Consider the following 20942-nt stretch of genomic DNA (forward strand, 5'->3'; position numbering starts at 1 on the left):
ACTCGTGTCAGCAGGAAAAGGTGGAAGGAAGCGTGTACACCATTACCTCTGTGCTCGTAAACACCGAGGAAGTTACTGCTCTCCTCCACCTCCTCCTCACCCTCCCTCTTCTGCTCCACCTGCTGCTCCTGCAGTGCCAGCAGGCTGCAGCCACCCCTTCCAGCTTCCCCCTGCCCTGCCCCAGCCCCTCTCCCAAAAGCCCCATGCTCCTCTAACCTCCTCACCCCACTGTCCTCTCTGATATCCCCTGCAGGACGCAGCCTCGTTTCCCCTTTGCTTTCTTGTGGCTTTCCTACTCGCCAGAAGATCAGGTCCTCAGCCCCTCCTGACCCTTCCTGTCCTGCCTGAGAGCCTCAGGAGCTTTGGGAAGCGTGAGGCTTGGGACAAAGAGCAGTGTCAGGGCTGTGCCTGTGCCGGGACATCGCTTTCCTGACACTCGTATGTGCGTGTTTTGCACATGGTCATATATTATTTCAGATCAGGGAGGTTTTTTCTCTGACACAGGGGCTCTGCACCAGGCTCTGCACAACAACAGCATCACCAATGAAACTGCTGCCATTCCTAGGTAGGTGAAATCTCTGTCTTTGGGAGTGTGTGGCTGGTGAGAAGGGAGCAGGATCTGACAAGGAGAAATTATTATATTGGGGATGGTTGGAAGCTGCTGGATACACAGGACTGGAAGTCCTTGTAGCTTTGATCAATGCTGATGCTGGATTTGGTAATTGCATGGTTAGTATCATCCCACAACCAAACCCTAAAATTCCTGTCTTTATTTCACTGTGGCTTTTGTACTGAAAAAAAAACCAAAAACAAACAAACAGAAATATTGTGAGTTTCTGTGCATTTGTTTTAGGGTTTTTTTCCTTCTCTCTCTCCATATGCTTGGGAAATTTTTAGATTTCACATGCTGAAAACAGTAAAATGACAACAGAATCCACAGCTTTCTGGTTTTATCCCTATGGAAGACAGTCTGTCCTCTCAGAAAAACAGAAAATGTGAAATTCGTTGATATGTAAATTGACTTGGATTATATACAATTATTTAAAAATTGTGTGCAATTTTTAGTCTTTTGAATTTTTTGTGAAGTCTTAATTTCTCCAAGAAAACATCTCGATGAGATTTCATGAGGCAATTAAACTGTAACACTAGGCTAGCAAATATCCAGAATGACATGTAGGTAGGGAAAAGCAGAACTGCAGGGGAAGACAGGACCCAGAATGATTTTAATGTTCTGCAGCTTTCACTACATCCTCCTAACAATTTGTAAACTGCAAAGTAAAAACTTACTTTCCCTTCTGAGCTAAATGCCTTATATCTAACCAATTATAGGGGGGGGGTGTGATAATACAGTGATCTGTAAGTTTTATCAAAATATGAGATTTCTTTTTTATTTTCTGTTGAAAACCATATTCATTCATACAATGGGAAAGTAGTTATGGCATTTTAAGAGATTAAATTTAAATAATTTGCTACACCATAAATAACTTTTAAACCGCACTGTCATAATGAGGTAAATATGTGACATTTCATCTTAAATCTACCAGACCATGCTTATGTGCTAGCTACAAAAGTATGGGAATAAAATGAACATTTGTTATAAGGATGAAAATTCTGATCAGGGGAACCCTCTTTGGTATTTTTTCATCGGACATGTAGGGCAGTTTGGATTATGCTCCTTACAAAATTCAGAGTGCAGATAAATGCCTGGGCTTTACTGGAAACTACTAGAGAGCTTTGAAAGCCATCCAAATGTTTCCCCCAGATCACTGGGTAATTTCTATGCTGTTTACGAATTTTATACTGGCTGAGAACACATTAGAGTTGTTTATCTGTGTTTTTTATCTGCTGCTTTACCCTGGAGCTGGTGGCCCTTGCCCTATCCTGCAGTACTGAACCTGTGATGATGTTTACTGGAATACACCCATTTTGTAGAAACCTTTGGCCCAGATCTTGTTTTAGAGCTCAGAATAAAGTTTTTAGATAATGACACAAGTCTGATTTTCCTTTGTTGCAGTTCTGATTTCCAGTCTGCTGGACTATGGCTGCACTTCTCCAAGCTGCAACATGACATGCCACAAAGATGCCAGGTGTGAAGTTCAGGGTGGGACAACAGGCTGCTATTGCTCCCAAGGATACACAGGAAATGGCATAACAGTCTGTAAAGGTAAACACATTTTACCTACACCTTTTTTGTTATGTGCTCTTTTGAAAAACTTACCCAAGAGCCCCCTAGTTCAAGGATTAAACTTTATGTCACAGCAGTGTCATACACTAAAATGTTTTAAAAGCCAAAACCTTTAATAGTTTCTGAGAAATTGTACAAATTATGCTCAGCCTGACGTTCTGATGCAGCTTGCCATGTATCTCAGTTGAGATACCTGTTTTCCAGCTTTCCTTTTCCATGAGTGCTGCTAACTAATCTTTGCTGATTGCCTTCAGCAATTTCCCTTGTGGGTCAGGATTTCTGAAGTTAGGGTTGCTGTGGTGGCTGTTGTAGAGCCCTCAGCTCCCTGCATCACACGCACAGCACCTGGCCACTCTTCCCAGCAGCTGATCACCATCAAACAGCTCCTGGGCTGCTCTGGAAAACCAAGGTGTGTGTGCCCCAGAGACATGCCAGTGTTGATTTTAATACTACTTCTTGCAAGAGAAATATGCCAGAAATCCTTTTAAGGGATCCACTTTAGGATGACTCTTTCATCTAAAGAAAAGTAAGCTAAAATATTTTCCTGATTTCATATTTGTCTTCCACTATGAATAGCTCTAATATTTATTTTTACTGTTAGGTATGCAGATAGCTGAAATTCACATGGATCTTGTTAGCTTTGAGTATCCTGTAAAGTAGCTATGAGTAGCAGTAACTCTTTGGTTTGGTATGAATGTAGGAAAACAGCCCACAGGTATTTTGAATTTTTATAGCTCATTTTCCATGCTGTGATTGGAATTATGTTTGTTTAGGAAAATTTAGCATGCAAGGGCCTTTTTTCTCAGAAAGGTGTCTACCTTTCTTATGTTTAAAGAGAAATATAGATGGCTAAAATAACAACAACAACAACAAAAAAAAGAGGAATAACAAAATCATAGAATAATTTATCTTGGAGAAGACTTCAGTAGGTCACCTGGTCCAGCTCCCCACTCAAAGCAGATTCAACTTAAAACAGGTAGCTTAGGGCTTTGGCCAGCTGAATTTTTATTATCTCCACTCATGAAACCTGCACCTCTCTGTGCCTTTGTTTTAATGTCTGACTGCCATAATTGTGAAAATATTTCTTCTGATATCTGGTTGAGGTTTCTCTGGTTGCAGCTGGTAGCTTTTCCTTCCCAGTGCACTTACCACAACATTTCTAATATAGTTTAGCTTCATCTCCTCCATAAGCCCTCATGACCTCCCATGATGTACTGTGGGCAGCATGTTATTTGCCCCTTGCCTTCCCTTCTAAAGTTTGAACAAAGTCTGTTCTGCCAGTCTCTTCATCATGTCATGTAGTTTCTAAATGTATTGCTTGAATTGAATGCTAACCTTGCATAATCACTTAATTTGTCTGTCAAGCTGCTCAAAAGAGAGTAAGAAATGGCCTTTACAACACTGGTTTTGCTCTTGAACTAGTTCAGTTTAATATGAAAAGCCAGCTGGTTTCAACAGTAAGTGCACGTTGTGTTTGCAGAGTCAAGGGCCTGCACTTGTGAATAATGCAGAGAAAGAATAAAACCAAGTCAATTTTAGCAATACTGCCTGGAATAAATCAAACCAGCATTTACTAACCCAGCATCATCTGGTACCCAGTACATTGTCTGTTCTGGTCTAGAAAGTCTGTGATTATGAATCATCAATTAAATTTGCAGTAAAGACACCTGTTGTTCTCACTGCCATGACTGATGTTCTTAAACCCATCCATTATATATGTACCTATTATAATATTATTAATTCCAAATTTGTGAGGACAGATTTATCTTGCCTTCCATGCTCTTTTTTTACCTCGCACAATACCTTTTTCTTACTTTTTCTTTTTACCTGTATTTTCTTACAAAAATCTACATTCAAATTTCATAAAAACATTTATTGAGCACTTAAAGAAAATTCAGTGTAGTGAAATATACATTCACAAATCTTGTTAATCCATTAATTGTTTATTAAGAATTATACTCAGTGTTTGAAAACAGAGTCTTTAAAACAAAATTTCCAATGTCAGTCCAGGCAAACAAGATGTTAGATATATTTGTGGTGCTTTGCAGTTAAGTGGCAATGATTTGAAGCAAGTCTCATGTCTAGAGACCAGCATTTTCTCTGGTAAAATACCTCAACAGCCACCAAAGTCACTTACCCTCCAGCAAAGCAGCAAAGCTTGTACCAGAGCTGTGTGGCTGCTGGCCCTGAAAGAGAGACAGTGTTTCTCTAGGGTAGCATTTAACTCGGTGTATTAATAATACTGAGCAGTAGTCCTCTAATAGCATAAAGGAGCAACCTGAATTTGAATTGGGTAGGTTCTGTAAAGGATTAGAAACGTAGGCTACACCCTATCATAAATAGTTTAAAGATGTGAAAACGTAAAGCAGAGCCTCAGTTGTTCAATGATGTTGAGATCTTGCTGTTGTGTGTGGCAAAAGCAGCAGGTGTATCTGCTGTTCTAGAGATAACTGAATAAAAATGGGTGGCTAATAAACTAATGTTTTTACAGTGATAGTGCAGTCGCCTTCAAAGGAGATCATCAGTTACGTGCTAATACAGGCATTTTTGAAAGAGCCTGTATAGTACCTTGTGTCTAAATATTTGCCCCTTTAGTTATTTAGATATGTTGTGAGAGTCATAATTTGTAAACAACATTTGAAATTTTTCCTAACATAAAACCAACTTCTTCATTCTGCTTTATCCTGGTAGACAATTAAATCAGAACGGTCATTGGTTTGAGACTTTATTCTGAAACAAGCATTTCAAATTCTTCCTCCTCACAAACATGTTGAACAGAAAATGTTAGTTTTCAGGGTAGTCCTCTTAAGCTTTCATAGCTGAGAAACTATTTTTATTTACAGGTACATTCTTACACTGAAAGGTTTACATTTGTTTCTTTACTTTCACTTGCTTGTAACACCTCTTAAATACTTGTAAAAGTTATTTCTTTGCTAGCCCTGTCTTTTCACTGTGACACACTTAGACATTTTCCCTTGAGTTTTCTGTGCTGCAAAAGGCAATAATGTCCTCTTATATTTATTTCCTAGCACCATTATTGATGAATCATGAATCACTGATGTCAACATACCTTAGGAATGGGGTTTGTTAGTTTTGACTTTGCTCCCTTTGCCAGCTGGCTAAGTGACTGCAGAGAGCTCAAGATTATTGGATTTGCTGTGTATAGATAAAGACACATAGATATGAATTTAATTTCCTGGTGTCAAAGTCATGGCTTTTAAAATAATTATCCTTTTACAATCTTTCCCACAAGATTTCAACCACTTTAAATTAGGTCATGTTTTGGAGTTTCTAAAGGCATACTTTGGCCACTCTAACAAAAAGCTAATTCTCTTCATAATCTCATTGTCTTCAGCAAGAATATATGCAGGAATGCACATAGTCAGGAGAATAACTGATTGTGGTATCTGGCCTCTTTTATATATTGAAATTATAACCTACATAGCAATAAATTCCCTCTGTACAGTATCTTCCAGAAAGCCATAAATGAGTCACCTTGTCAAGCTTTACACCTCTGAGGTACAAAATACTATACCAGTCTCCTTACTTTTTCTTTTGTATTTATATTCCTTGCTTTATGTAGTATTAAATAAAAGAGAATGACCTCTGATAGTACATCTATTTGCTTTTTAGGACTGTTCTTGGGCAGATGTGTATTCTGCTTGTAATGCATGAGCCTTAAGCTTCACAACATCATACACCTAATTGAAGTAATATGGGCTAAAACTCTTGGCATAAAAAATAAAGATATACCCAGAAACAACTGATTTATTGACAAGTTAACTTCCTCTCATGCAAAAAATGCCACGGATTGTTTACAGATAAATAGAATATATCTGCCACAGTTGTAAATGTATTTCTTTGTATAAGGAGACTTGGACATACAAATTAGGTGTTGTTCATAATTCCAGCTTTCTTCCAAAAGAAAATTAAAGGCAACAAACAAAATTTTAGATCCTTTAAAAAAGATAAGAGTTGAAGTAAAACTTCACAGAAGCCAATATTTTATTTTTAAAACAAAGGGGAAAATGAGTTGGCATCAGTGATGCTTTCCTAAGCAGCTCTGCTGTTTCAAATGCTGGCTGCTTCTTGATTGCTGACTGCCAATTTGCTGCTTTGCTGGCACACTGCAGGAAATTAAAGTAAACAGTGTGATCACAGTGTTTACTTTAACTTTGTAAAATACGGAAGGAAAATGAAGCAGTGCTGTTTGTTCCAGGAGGGTAGGCAGGCAAGCAGGAAAAGCCTGAACACAATATCCCTCCCAGATATCCCTACACAATATTCCCTTGTAAATGTCACTTGCAAATTATACTGCAAGATTAATCAGTGTTACTTGTAAAATAGTTACAGCTCTTGCAGAAATACTGAGCAAGGACTTAGGCTGTCAGAGAAACTTTCTATTGAAGCAAGGCAGTAACTCTGTTCTGAAGTGCAGGGTAGGAGGATTTATCATTTTACAGAGGTAGAAAATACATCAGTGTAAAGTGGTATTTTGTATCAAAATACGTAATCCCTGTAAGAACACAGGGCAATTTGTATAAACCCAGCTGAATCAAACTGAAATCATGCTCAATATCTGAACACAAACATATTTTCTTGTTTTATAGAGGGTCAAAAGACCAACTCTCTGGCTTCTGCCAGCTGTAAAAAGGAGTTTTCCTGTGAGACCTCAGTTCCTTGTTGTAACGTGATGTTACTGAATCCCACCATTGACTTTTATTGTTGTCACTGAATTTTTTTTTGATTCACTGGTGTAATTGTTGCCGTTTTGCAGAACCCAGTTTGTGTACAGTTTTTATAGAGGGAATTTTTTATTTCAAATTAAAATGACCCTGTAAAACCACTGTGTATAATAATTTTTTTCCATCCAAAACTTTTCTTCAATAGAAAATTGTTTCATTCAAATGTTGATTCACCAAAGGAGATTTTTTTTTTTTAAACAGCAGGCATACATCACTGGTTGTCACTTCTGTGTTTACCAAATAGTCTGAAATCACTGATATGGAAGATCCAATCCACACACTTCCTAAATTCATTTCACTGCTATCAGTTACCACAAGCTATAAAAAGGCAAATTGCAGCTGCTCTAACATAGCACAGCAGGAGAAAGATATGCCTTAGCCAAACACTAGCAGGGCTCAAATCAGCGTGTGACAGCTCAGGAAACTTGGGATGTGCTGTGCAGGGGGCCAAATAAGATCACTAATTCCCAGTCCTTTTGACATGCTCCTTACCCTTTTTCCTTTCCCCTTCTCTTCCTGCACCTCCTAATCTCCACTGCTTTGCCTCTATATTCTGCTGGAGCTTTTACAGGAAAAGAGCAGGAGCCACCTTGAAATTCAGAATTCCTACTGCAGGTTTAGGTGTTGGGCATTTTGTTGATACCAAGATTTGTTTTTGGGAGGCACCATTCTGTTTGTTGCTTATTTAGGTATTATATTTACCTGAGCTCCTGGTCTCATGGCTCCTCTACAGGGGACAGAAAGTTTTCTTCCCTTGTGTCTTCTTTGGTAATAATATAACAGAAGGTTTTTTTTACTTTTCTGGAAGTGCAGAGATTGACTGCTGAGTTGTGAGATGTTACCCAGCTGAGGTACCTTGATTTCACATTCCAGATTAAGCCTGTAGGCAGGTCATGGAATTGAAAAGTCTGGATAAATTAACTGTGAGGATTTGATTTTCTAGTCCATAACAGTCCACTGGCCAAGGAAGGTGCTGGTGTTAATGGTAACATAGCAGGTTCCTGGCCTTCTGAGGAAATACAACTTTATGTATGCCTTCTGCCTTTCATGTGCAAGATGTCTCACTTTTCTGTGTATTTGGGAAGGACTTGATGCTGTGATGTCCATGGGCTGCTGGGGACTAACCAGCTGTTGTATGGTTGCCTTCCAGCCACAAAGGATGGAGTTATGTTCCTGAAAATAGCCATACCCTTGGCTAACAGTATTAGTCAAAACAGCTTCTGTAGCCTTGAATTCATTTTTTATAGCTACTATTCAAATTATGTTTTAGTTGAATTTCTTAAGAGGAGGTCAGGAATTGGAAAGGGGAGCAAGTGTTCCAGCAGTGCCTGGTGATGCATGAGGACATGAGTCAGGAAAAGCAGTGCAGGATGTCTGGAGTAACAGTACAACCCTGCTGAATAGGACAAGGTGGAGGCTGCCTCACTCCAATTGTCTTGCTGATGTAATTTCTGAGTCCATGAAATTTTGACTCAAAGTGTTTTATGCATCCAAAGTGTCAAATCCAGAAATGAAGAGATCCCTCCCCATTTCCCATGCAAATAGGAGAGACAGGATCTTCAGAGGCTCTTCTTCCTACTGCCAGAAACCACAGTTCACTAATAGGCCAAGGACACAGCCCATAACAACCATTTGTAACATTGACCCTAACTTTAAGAAGCCTTGGAAAAACTCCATTTTAGTGACATTTTAGATAGACTCTGTATTCATAGATTTGAGCCAAAAAAAAAAAAAAAAAAAACCCAACTATTTTTTTCATGTGTTTTGTTTACGTTTTATTGAAATGGTACTTTAAGCATGACTAAAATACAGTAATGCATTTTTGAAAGAACCAGAAAGAAACAAAACTTCCTCTTGTTATATCTTTAATCATATCCAGACTCTCTTTTAAATTAGTCCTGTTTGCATCTAAAAAGAATTTTTAAAATGTGTGTAGATGATGTGGTAGAAAAGAGTTATTTGTCTCTCTCAAAAATTTACCCAAACTTTTAGGCTGATCATCTGCACTTGGATGGTTTCTTACTTGTTTAATTCAAAATGTGTTTTAACCCTTGCCAAATAATAGTAATTTCCTTTCTTGAGAAAATACTCCTTTCATCCTGTTTTATGGTGCTAAGAATCAATATGTTACATGTTTAGAGGATGTGGGAAATTTCATTTAAGAAGCTATAAACTTGTTATTTCAGAGTTTGCTTACTTTGTGTTTACCAGAGATATGATTCTCTTCCTGTGTCTCTAACATCTGAAGTAAACCCAGGAGGTCCAACAGTAACAATATGTTCTTCACACTTGCTGGTTTGAAGTAAAAGGATGAAAAGTATTTCCTGAACATGTATATTCATATATGTACATTAAATGCACACAGCCATGTACACAGGGACCTGTGTATAAGTAGGGGCATGTGAATAAAAGCAGACTTTTCTAAGTAAGGCAATCTCAAAATTGTCAGTTTTGCTCATTTTGTGATTGTATAGTCAAAATTAGCTTTTTTTTAAGGAAAGACCGGGATTTTTTGTAAAGAAATTGCTTCCATACATTCCACTTCCTTGGGACTTCTCAACCCAGACTCGTGGCAGAGGCTGCTGCAGCCATCAGGCTGTGCAGCTGCCTTTGGGGCTGTGCAGTCAGTGTCACCCACAGAACACAGCTGTGTCATCAGGAATTACACACATGAGCTGATGTCACTTCTGCACAGCTATGCTGATTTGTGTATGATAGCCCACTAATCTCTTACACTCATTTTACTTTTTTCTCTGTAACTATATTGAACCCACAGAGTTTGATTGCTGAAGTGTGTGCTCTTTGGGATTATTTTTTTTCCTTTTTTAATTGTTGTTTTTTATTTTCTTCTGCCAGCATGTACAGGAGTGGTGAAGTTGTATGTAACCACATTTGAAATGTGTAATTTATCTAGGATGATATGCTGGTGCACAATTTTTCTGTGTATGACTGTGAAAAATTGCCGACTGAGCTGCTGGCAGACAGAATATCACACCCAGCTCAGTGCTGTGTGTATGAAAGAGTTTAAGAAGGTAATTGACACTTTGGACCTCTATTTGCCAAAGAAAGAGATAATGACGTTCTCCAAGAAGATTAGAATCTAACCAAACATTGTGCTCTAAATATAGAGCACAAAGCCAGGTGATGTTTGTGAAAATGCTGCTGGGCTGCAAGAGAAGGAGGGGGCTGAAGGACTGCAATTTTGCACTGTATATTTTTTAGGTACACAGATTTAATTTAGAGATTATGGCTTGAAAATGAAATTTACAGTATGTGTGTTTTTCGGCGATAAGAAATTGATTTTGTGACCTTGGTGCACACTAATTGAAATATCTGGCACTGTGTTTTGCTGAGGTTAAAGGAAGCCATCCATGGCTGGAACTGCATTCTTCTTTCACCTTGAACTGCGTGGTTAATCACAGCCCCAATCACGGGCAGGAAGGAAGCTGCTGTTTACTGGGGTACAAGGAAGCTGAATAATCTCTGCTCATTGTCTAAGGGATAGCTTGTTGTGTGATTACTTCTGGCTGGGTTTGGAAGATTCATGATTACTTTAAAATGGAGAATGCTGGTGGAATTGACATTCAGGGAACACCAGAGGCCAGAGCCTCAGCAGCTGTGGTGCCACAGATGGAGCAGATACATTGGGGTGCAGGGGATTCCCTTTGCCCTCCACAAACCTGGCTGCTCCTTTGGGGCTGAGACAGCTCTGTCCTGTGCTCCTGGCACTGTGCTGGGACAGGAAACAGGGACAAGGTTCTCTGGCTGTTCTGCTGTGTGCTGTCCCAGTGGTGTGGAGCGCTCTGCCCCTGGGCTGCTCCTGTGCATCCTCCTGCTCCAAGGGCTGTTCAGCACTAAGGAGCAGCAGCTGTCCCAAGGGACTCTGCTGCTGGGGTTTTCATTGGATATGTCTGCTTGAATTAACTGTTTAAGGGTTTCTGCCTTAGCTTGGACACGCACAACTGTGACACTCTGAGGCTCTCTATAAACTAGTGTGGTAGCGTGTCCCATTATTTTGCTTATTATTTAATGTTACACATTTGCTAGGTTGGCACAGGATCTTGTTTTTCAAAAAGGAAAATGAAAGCTCCTGAAAAGCCTTGACAATAAATGGTTATTTGTTAAAAACAGCCAAGTCTAATCTTTGTTTATGTTACTAGGCTTCATGTAATGGTGTTGCAATAAAGAAAAACAGTTCTTCAGGATATGCGCTGGCTTTTATGTTTTATTTGTAATGAAAGCTAGGCACATAGGCAGCAATCTACATAAGTTACAGTGAGGGAGAACATAAGCTTGGATGGTGACTTGCATGTTTACATATATTTACTTTTTATTTGTTGTCTGCATCTCAATTTTAAAAAAATGTTAAATTATCCTCAGGTATCACAGTTTCCATCCCCAGAACTTTACCAGAGAAAGAGGTGAATTAATCCTGTGCTAGGAGACCAATGCTGCTCTCCTGTCCCATCAGATGAGCTGTGGGTCCTTTGCCACAACCAGTTCTCAGTTCAGTCTTCCCTGCCCTCCTAATGCTGCAGTGGGTTTGGGGTATCCCCAAAGCCCAGAAGGGCTGAGGGTAACACAGCCTTGGCTCACAGTTTGCATCAAGAGTGTCAAGGCAGGCAGGGAGATAGAGCAGCAATAATCTCTGCAGGCACAACAGTCTTCATCACTGATCCCTGTAACATCAGAGGCCCAAAGAAACACCAGAGAAACTTCAGGATGTTGGCATGGACTGAAAGAGAAACTCAGCTAAGCTCTGCAAGCCTAAATAGGAGCTCTGAGTCTTGCATTTTTTCCTTGTGGTGATGGGAAAGAGATAGATGGAAGATTGTATTATAAGGGAATCTTTGCCTTAGTTTTTCTCTTGAATAAATCATTTTCATGGGTGACATTGTTCCTGAGGAAGCTCTACCTTTCCAAAATCAGCCTGTAAGTTTAGAAGGGAGAGGAAGCTGGAGGTACTCAAACAGTTTCAGGCCCTTTGTTCCTATCTGAAATGAGCTATGATCAAGCATGCATCAATTCATAAATATGACCCACTGTGCAATACAAAAATATCAATATTTCTCTCCCATTGTGTAAGGGATATCTGGTGCATACAGAAAGACTCTCATCTCCTTAGCTACCACTGGGAAAATGGGAAAGGCAAATAGCCTTCAAAAGTGACTCAAAAGCAGAGATGAGGAGAAGTTTCTAAAACTTAACACAGCTTTTCATCTGGGCAGATCAAAATAGAATCTGTGCAGGGCAGCAGTTGTAAACTATGCAGAACTACAGTTTGGCTTTTTCAGTGTTGTCATGCAAATCTTGGTATGGTAATTCCACAACTCTTTCATCATACTCAGCTCTATGGTTAAAACCTAGGAAGCTTGCAGTAAAGGTGATTTTAGAAAATGAGATCATGGGGATGGGTCAGGGATGCACCATACAGCATCATGGTTTCACAGAAATCAAATATTTAGTCCTAGTATGTCAGGACACAGCAGTGGGCTACACAAGTGTTGAGCTTCACTTATATAGTTTTGCACACAAGGTCTGGGGTTTAGGTGAATGTCAAAGGAGAGACTGGGTTAATATTTACACAGCTGTAGACTGAAGAAAAAAAAAGAAGTGTTAGCTGAACTTTTTGCATTTCCTATTGAATAAACAGGTAGTATGTTAATACCACCAAATGCTTCTTGTTTGAGCAGAGGGATGTGCTATAAAACCTCTGGGCTTTATTCTCTGTTCTTAGAGAAAGCTACTGCAGCTTTCATTTGTTCTAAATCATTACTCAAGTTTTGGCCTTAGACTGACAACTATAGAGGATACTTTTAAGCTGGCAGTGGCACATTACCCTCAAGGAATGCCATGCAGACAGCAACATTCCATTTTGAGCTTGATATTCAAGCTAGTAAGGAGCCTGTGCTGTGATATGTACATCTGGCTTTGAGGGCTGCAAGGGAAATCCAAGAGCAGGGCTATTGCTGCCTTCAGTGGCAGTGTAGTAAAAATAGACCTGCTGCCTCTGTTCTTGTGGCAGCAAGCAGTGGCAAGAGCAGGGATGAGTACACTCAGGTATTCCATTGTAGTTTCCTGCAGAAGGGGTGGTGCTGATGACATTCCTCCAACAGGGAGGTAGGTGACTTACCATTGAGTCTCACTAGCCACAATGGCTGTAGGACACAAAGCCACAGTTAGGGATGGATTTTCCAAAGAAATCTGTGTTGAGCACTTTTGAACTGTCTGGCTCTATCTGAGGTGCCTAAAGGAGGACTGAGTTGTTTCAAAAGAATACTCCCAGTTGTGGATGCCAAGCAATCTGTCCCTAAAGTGCCTTTTCTTTTCCTATCATCTGATGACAGTTTTGGGTTTTGATTGATGTATTTCTTTATTTTAAACTGTAAAGACCTTTTAATTAGGGAGAGGAGCTTTGTGAATGAACTGGAGCTCCTGGTGGCAGTAACTCCTTGTCATTAGAGATTGGGTCATTAAATAAGTAGATAATATCCTCCTTATTGAGGAGATTTAGAAAATCATAAGGAATTTGCATTATTACAGTGTTTAGCACTCACAAATGGAGTAAAAATCCCCATAATGGCAATTTTCACCAGCTGCAATGCATGTGGAGGGCTCTTTTCTTTCCTTGAACAGCCAAACACTAAACAATCCCTAAATCCCTCCTTGTTACTTATGTTTTCTTCTTGGTGGTAAAAAACCCCATAAAGCAGAAATTGAAGACTTGCTATTAAAATACTTGCTGACAGCTCCATTCAAAACATCCTTTCAAATAGTGCTATATCACATTGTGATTCATCTGCTATTCTGATAGAGTTGCTTTAACAAGTACCTTCCTTCTTGGTTACCATCTCTTTTTACTGGAAAATTCTTCCTTTAAACACTTTACTGAATCTCTGCTGTAAACAAGCCTTTCTCTGGTGCTGTACTCTTTGTGTTGCAGAACACATGCAACCCCAAAAAGGCACAGTGACAGGTTTACTTGGCATGAAAAAGGAGAAAACAGCAAGAGAAAGAAGCTCTAGGTTTTTTTCCCCTCCTCACCTGTGTTGCAGGGTGCAAGCACCCTGTGAAATTAGCCCAAGCCAGGGTTCCTGGCTCAGCCTTGTGTCCCAAGAGGACACACTGCCCTGCAGGGCTGCACACCTGCTGGCACCTGAGCATTCCTCTGCCAGGGCAGCCCCTGCAAGCAGCACCACTGCAGCACCACTGCAGCACCACTGCAGCACCACTGCAGCCCCACCAGCCAACAGCAAACCCTGCAACATCCTGGGGATTAAGTGGTCCCCAGTGAAGCAGGGTGAATTTCACTGTTGAAGCTTGAAGCTAGAATTATTTACAGTCACTTTAACAGGACAACAGCTGCTCTTTACCTAGAGATGAGCCAAGAGCACTGAAAGAATTTGGATCTGAATTGCAGATGGATGGATTTCAATTTGATTCAAGTAGCTGGACTGCATGATTCTGTACTGTAAGCTCTCAAAGTCAGAGCTTGAGAGAAAAATCATTAATTTGGAAGCTGATACCCTGAAAGACTTTTATGAAGCAATATATTTTCATAGCAGACACAGATCAATTTAAAAGTAGTAATCAAGAGCCATGTGCTACGTGTTCACAGACAAAAAATGTAGGGAATCCAGCCAGAGCCAGACACTTAACATTCAGAGCATTCAGACTAGCACTGAAGATATTGCCTCTATGGAAAATAGTAGGGTTCAGAATTAAAGTATTGTGAATTTGTGAGATAATCACAATGCTGTGCATATATAAAAATGCTGCCAGATTGCTGCCAGAAACTAGCTCAACATAACTTTTCTTAGACAAATTTGTGTTTAACTTCTGTAGAAACATTGGAGGAAGGAAGACTCTCTGCAAATATTCCACTGAAAATATGTGTTAAATTCTTGAGAAAAGAGAGAAAATTATATTACAAGAGAACTCATTAAAAACACTTTCTGTCATATCTGAAAGGCATTCTCTAAAGTAACTATACAAGCTTTCATCAGATGAGATTCAGGCCCAGGCATTTTTCCCCTTGCCAGTCCTAAGAAGTTTAAGGTGTAACATTTGCTTAAAAAATAAAGCATCCACAATTAGTGTTTCATGTCATGCAGGTGACTGCATTGCTTAAAACCAAAATTTATCTTTACTTGGATAGTACTACAACTAAACTCCTCCTGGAAATTTTTACTTTGCTCCCTAAGTAGCCTCCATAAAAAAATAGAAGCCACTAGCAGTGACAGGCATTTCAAAAGGTGAATTAAAATCATGTCTTATCAGATCCTCAAACATTTGGAATTTGTACTTGGAGCCAGGCATGATTTTCATTTCTCTGCTGAAGTCATCCTCTATCATGACTTAAAGCAACCTGATGAGACTTTTGTGTGTGCTGCATACACTTTCTAAGGTTGATTTTGCTCTAGCTTTCCATATGAGTGTTTACAAGTCAGGAAGGAAAGTAGGGAATAGTATAATCTTTAATGGATACCTTTGCTTTGGCTGACATGTTAAGGTTATCAGTGTGTCATGGTTTAACTCAGCCCCACACAGCTGCTGCTTTGCCTTCCCCTGTGGGGTAGGGGAGAGAACCAGGAAAGTAAAAGTGAGAAAACTTGTGGGCTGAAAAAAATGCAGTTTTACAAGCAGAGCAAGAGTCATGCACACAAGAAAAGCAAAGCAGTGTTTTCATTCTCTACTCCCATGAGCCAGCAGGTGCTCAGTCATCCCAGGACAGCAGGGTTCCATCATCCATAACTTAGAGAAACAAAAGCCATCACTCTGAATATCCCCCTTCCACCTTCCTCCTCCAGCTCTACGTGCTGAGCATGACACAGTCTGTTATGGAATTGTATGATATAGTTAAGCACTCTGCACATATTGCATTAACAGTGGCATATTTTCATGGGTGTTTCCATAGACCATAGTGCTTGGAAAAAATCTTATTTTTCATGAGGAGTCTGGTCTAATGAAAGCTTGCTCGTAGCTGAGACGTTAGAACTAGATTTTTATGGTCCCTTCAAACCCAACCATCCTCTGATGATTCTATTATTCTGTAACATAGGACCTATTGGGCACATGCAGAAGTAATTTTTGCTTTTACACTTCTAGGCAGATTCCATTTGGGTGGATAGTTTTGCTTGTGGAGAGTGAAATTCCTAAAGGGGCTTATTGCCTCTGTGCCAATTTTTACTAACTCTGTTCTCATGATGTTGATAACTTATGCAAAGAAGTCATACATAGAAAATGGTAAGATTTTTACCACTAGTTTCTCCTCAGAAGAGATGTTATATATTTATATGAGGACACAGGGCTTTGTATTACATTGCTATGTGCTACACTGTAGCATGGAACCACACAAAACCTTAGAAAACAACAAACATTGAAATTTACTGAGACTAGAAAATGGCAATTAATATCTGGCATCTTTGGGAAAAAAGTTATAATTAATAATTACCTCCTAGCTGATTTTGTTGCTTTTCTCTGCTCCAGCCTTTGACAGACCAGATGTAAGCTGCTTTTGGCTGGACTTTCAGTGGCCTCCCAGTATTATCAGCTGGGACATAAAACCCTTCCTCACATATTTGTAAAGCTGAGTCTGTTCAGACTCTTCCCATTCCCATCCTCTCTGCTTTCCCTCCATAGAATAACTCTGTCCTGATTGATTTTTAAAGCATCTAGTATCACCCATTAATTTAATTCTCAGAATGTTCATCTCTTTTTCCAGAGCATTAAGAAATGTGTAAAAGGAAACTGGGCTTAACAGCAGCTCCTGGGGAAGCCCAGCTGGGTACCCCTTCACAGCTCAGTGCAGGGCTGTTTGTCATCACCCATTGTCCTTTGTTTGCATTCCTGCAGCCTGTTTGCAATCCCCTGACAGCACTCTCATCCAAGACACTGTAAGATATTTTTCTAATAAGATTTTGTGAGCCACTGTATCAGATGTTATGCTACATCCCAGATATATTGTACTTTCTGCCATTGCTGAGATTCACACCTAAGGTTTTCAGGCAAAGGGAGTAGTAAATCCCAATTCATATATTTCAGCAGTGGGAATCTCATATGAGAAGTGCCACCAGAAAACAAGGAATGGCAGAGAGGTGGGACTAGTTACATTTAGGGCAGGCAGTCAGAATGAAAGGACAGAAAGGTATGGTATAGCTGATAGCAGGGGGAGGGCTGCCTTGATGGTCTGAACAGAAAAAAGGAAAATGGCAAATCAAAGAGAGTCTCGAAACTGGGAATCATCTTGATGGGGGAATTCTGGAGCTGTCAGCTCTAAGGGAGGATCTCCAAGCTGTCATTCATTCAGTGATTTTGTTTGATTCTGATCAAAACAGGAGCCATGCCTTACTATCCTTCATAGTAATTCTTCTGCTGCTGTTTGCATCACTTGATCCTTGGGGGCTTGGGAAGCAATTGCAAAAATATCCAGCAATTCTCTGCATGGATTCAGATGGAGGCATCTTGTGTGTGCACTATGCAGCTTGTGTCTGTAGGAAATCTCTTCTCATGCCATCAGGGCCATATGGGTTGGTGGGGTCAGGAGCTTTTGCTCTCATAGCCCCATGTTTGGGACTTGTCCCTTACTCAAAACAGAAATACATGGACAGATCTTGCACTGGGCACTGGCTTTACCAAGAGCTACTCCTGCCTGAGAATGGCAAGATCACACTGAGGATCAAATCCTCTTTCTGAAGGGATTACATTTCCTGCCAAATATGTGACATGGTTCAGTTTCAAGCACGTACAAAATAAATCTCCGTCAAGACAGACATTTAACAGTGGCTTAGTACCCAGGACTGTCATGGGACACAGCTCTCAGCACCCAGACTGGCAGGATCTTCTGGCCAATGTCTTCAAGACCTTGGGATCTACCTCTCTTAAATAATTCATAGGTATAATATCTAATGAAGCTTTTGTGTTATTTATATGTATTGCACAAGTGTGGATAAGAAGACTTAAAGTTTTGGGGGAGATGACTTCTGAGAAGCCACTTGTAAAGACACTGGTTTTCCTTCCTGTCATCTCTTGTCACTGCTTGCAAATCTTCACTCTCTTCTTTGTCTCACTTACCCATGTTCTTCCTTGAATTTTAAAGTGCATTCATCAAAGAGATAACAGGTTTCATTTTGTACATCACCAAGTTATTATCCTGTGAAAACAATACTACTGAAAATATGTGATGGCTGACTTGTAAATTATGTGTGGACACTTTATGCATATTACTAAATTTTCGGTCCAGCTCCTGGGAAAAAAAAAGAAGCAATATAATCTTGCTCAAGAGATTCCTGTTTCTGGCAGTGGTGGGTGCCTGTTCTGAGAGCTCCCAAAAGTCACACTTCCTGTGCTGGGACAATCAGAGGCAGATGCTGTCATTTCCACCCTGGAAACTAAGTGCTAATATAATTAATACCCTGCTCAGAATACTCACATAGGAAAGTATGGGTAATGGTGTAATGAGATTTTTTTTCCTTATGAAAATAGGCAAAAACAAAAGAAGAAAGAAAAGAAAATATAAGGATGTTTAAACCAGATATGCCAGCCTTAAATATTTTGCACCACTTTCCTCCTCTGGAAATTAAGAATGTTTAAAGCAGAATAATTTAGGGGTCTGTTGGCATGGCTATGGGTTCCCAAGATCCAATCCATACTTCAAGATTGCACCAATTGGAAGAATGCTCTCATGAATAAAATAAGTGTTGTTTACGATTTCTTTTCTCAGCAAATTAGCTATGTACATCTTGTAACGCAGGCTGACTTTGTAGAATATCAAGCACTTCAAGAAACCTGTTTGAAAATAAATTACATTATCCAGCCAAAGCAATATCAGAAATGTCCCAGGGTCTGCACTATCTTAATGTAGATTTAAAATCATATATTCATATTACCTTTTTATGTCTAGTAAAGCAATGTGATGGAGCCTTTCTTTTGCCAAAGTTGTATTATCTCATTTCTCTGAGTTAGGTAAACTGTAATGTGTCTGCTTTACAGATGGGTAAAGTTAGCATAAAGAGAGGGAAGCCACTGCTTTGAGTTAAGAAAGCCTAAATGTAAGCACTTTCATCTATATTGGTCAGTCGTAGTGGCAGTGGCTCCTAAAATGAGGCTCTTTCCATTCATTTATATGACAGATTATTTTACTTTAAACAATTCTTGGATAAAATGCATTAGGCATCCCTAGGGCAGGTGCCTGAAATCAAGACTGGCACATGAGACATTGCCTGCCCAGCTGCAGGGATGCACTCCTGGGCTCAGGGTGATTGAGCTGCTCCTGCCTGCTGAAGAAGCCTTGGTAGGAGGGATGGGATGGAGCTCAGGCACTGCCTGCAGCTGGGTTATTGGAGTGGTTTTCAGGATGAGGGGAGGCACGTTTGTTTAGGGCTGCCTCGAAAATCCTTCATGCTAAAACACTGCTAATGAAAAGGACATTGCCATTACCTCCATGTCCTTCTCTTCTTCCTCCTGTGTTTGAATAAAAGTGACCACAGCTGTGCTGATCATACTACACGTTTCCATAGATGTTTATAGGACCTCAACCCTTTGCCAAAGAGTTCCCAGTGGTATTGAGGCATCATTATAAAATAAAGAGTGTCCCATTTATTGTTGGCAGGGTCAAGACAGTCCTGAGCATATCAAGAAGGACAACACAGGCATTTCTCAAAGTGCTTTTGGTGCCAAAATTCTTTTTTCAAGTTGTGACTAAAGAAGGAAGTAGTCACAGAGAAAGGAATTAGAGTACCTGAGTCAGTAGCCAGTGTTTTCCAGACAGCCTTTTGAGAAATGTTGTATAAATTATGGTATAGTATAAATTATAGGCATGTAAATTGCAACTAGTATTATGAAACATTGGACCTGCTGGGGGTTTTAGCCTGCGTATATGGAATAGTCAACATACTGTTTCCATCATTTTAATAACCTATATAGAGCAGGTGGCTGATGCAGTTAATGCTGGCATCATTTTTCTTTCCCTATGTGATTTGCTGTGATGACAGCTCTGTCATTTCATTTTGACTATTTAAGGCTATTAGGAAGCATTTTTAGGTAATCATCTAGTACACATATTTTCAAGCATGCCTAAAGCACGTCGAGTGTCACCACCTTTCACACTGCATATTTCTGAATAAGTATATGATCTATTCTTCGTTAATCAATGAAAAAACTATGGACAAGATCACCAGCTGTGATAAACTGCCTAGCTTCATTCAGTTAGATGGAGTTAGACTCTTTTGTTCCAGATGGAGATCAAGTCCAACATCTTACAATTGCAAACATTTCAAAGAAGTGAAACATTTCTAAGATCATTGAAATATATATTTTGCATTTCAAAGATAAAACACCAATATGTCATCAAACCATTTAATTTTCTTCCAAGTCTGGAAGTAAATTGAAGAGAGATCAGCAATTGGCAGGAGAACAAATGAAACATATTGAAAGAGCCAATTTGGTGGTGTCGAGGGAGGCAGATGTGTCAGTTTTGCATCTGCTTCAGCAAAGTCCTTGTTGTTGTTTTTTCTCCCTCCACCTTACAAAACATATTTCATTATCTAAAGGTTTCATTATTAGATAATTGAATAATCCTTGATAAATGGCCAAGTAGCACTCTGTTCATTAAAGAGCCCCTTTTATCGCCGTGCTGTGATTCAGGCAGTTCATTTGTGGAAGTTTCTGACTTTTTCTCAGAACTCATTGCACCTGACACACACACACAAGATTCCATTGCAGCTGAGAAGTTTCCTGGGTCCCAATACTCCAGATGCCAATCTACTACCTCTTTCCTGAGGTAGCTATTAAAGGGAAGGAAGTGGGAGCAGCACTGAGATTTCCACTGACAGTCTGTTTCAGGGTATAGGCAGACATGGCAGTGAGCAGCAGCAGCAGAAGGAAGAAAAAAAGCCGGAAGGGTAAGTGCTTCCATGTTTTTAAATGCAGAAGCAAGGTGGGACCCTTGCAGAGTTATTTTCTCTGGGCAGCAGGTAGACACACATGAGCTAAGTCTGTTCAGTAGGTGCTAG

General features: G+C 39.8%; 1 protein-coding gene across 3 annotated transcripts in view; it reads left to right on the top strand.

Annotated features, from left to right (window-relative positions):
• ADGRL4 (adhesion G protein-coupled receptor L4) overlaps positions 1-20942 on the top strand; it is a 129608-nt gene that overhangs the window by 57824 nt on the left and 50842 nt on the right. Inside the window, exons 2-3 of one of the 3 annotated variants that reach the window (XM_079314317.1) lie at positions 494-565; positions 2015-2164. In XM_079314317.1, coding sequence (XP_079170443.1) covers positions 544-565; positions 2015-2164 — 172 coding nt within the window. In that variant the 5' untranslated portion in view covers positions 494-543. Of the gene's footprint in view, positions 1-10; positions 566-2014; positions 2165-20942 lie in introns of those variants that run through there. The other 2 variants (XM_079314318.1, XM_079314316.1) reach the window with 2 other exon arrangements.

The sequence above is a fragment of the Erithacus rubecula genome (assembly GCF_903797595.1).
Source record: "Erithacus rubecula genome assembly, chromosome: 10".
Taxonomy (NCBI): Eukaryota; Metazoa; Chordata; class Aves; order Passeriformes; family Muscicapidae; genus Erithacus; species Erithacus rubecula.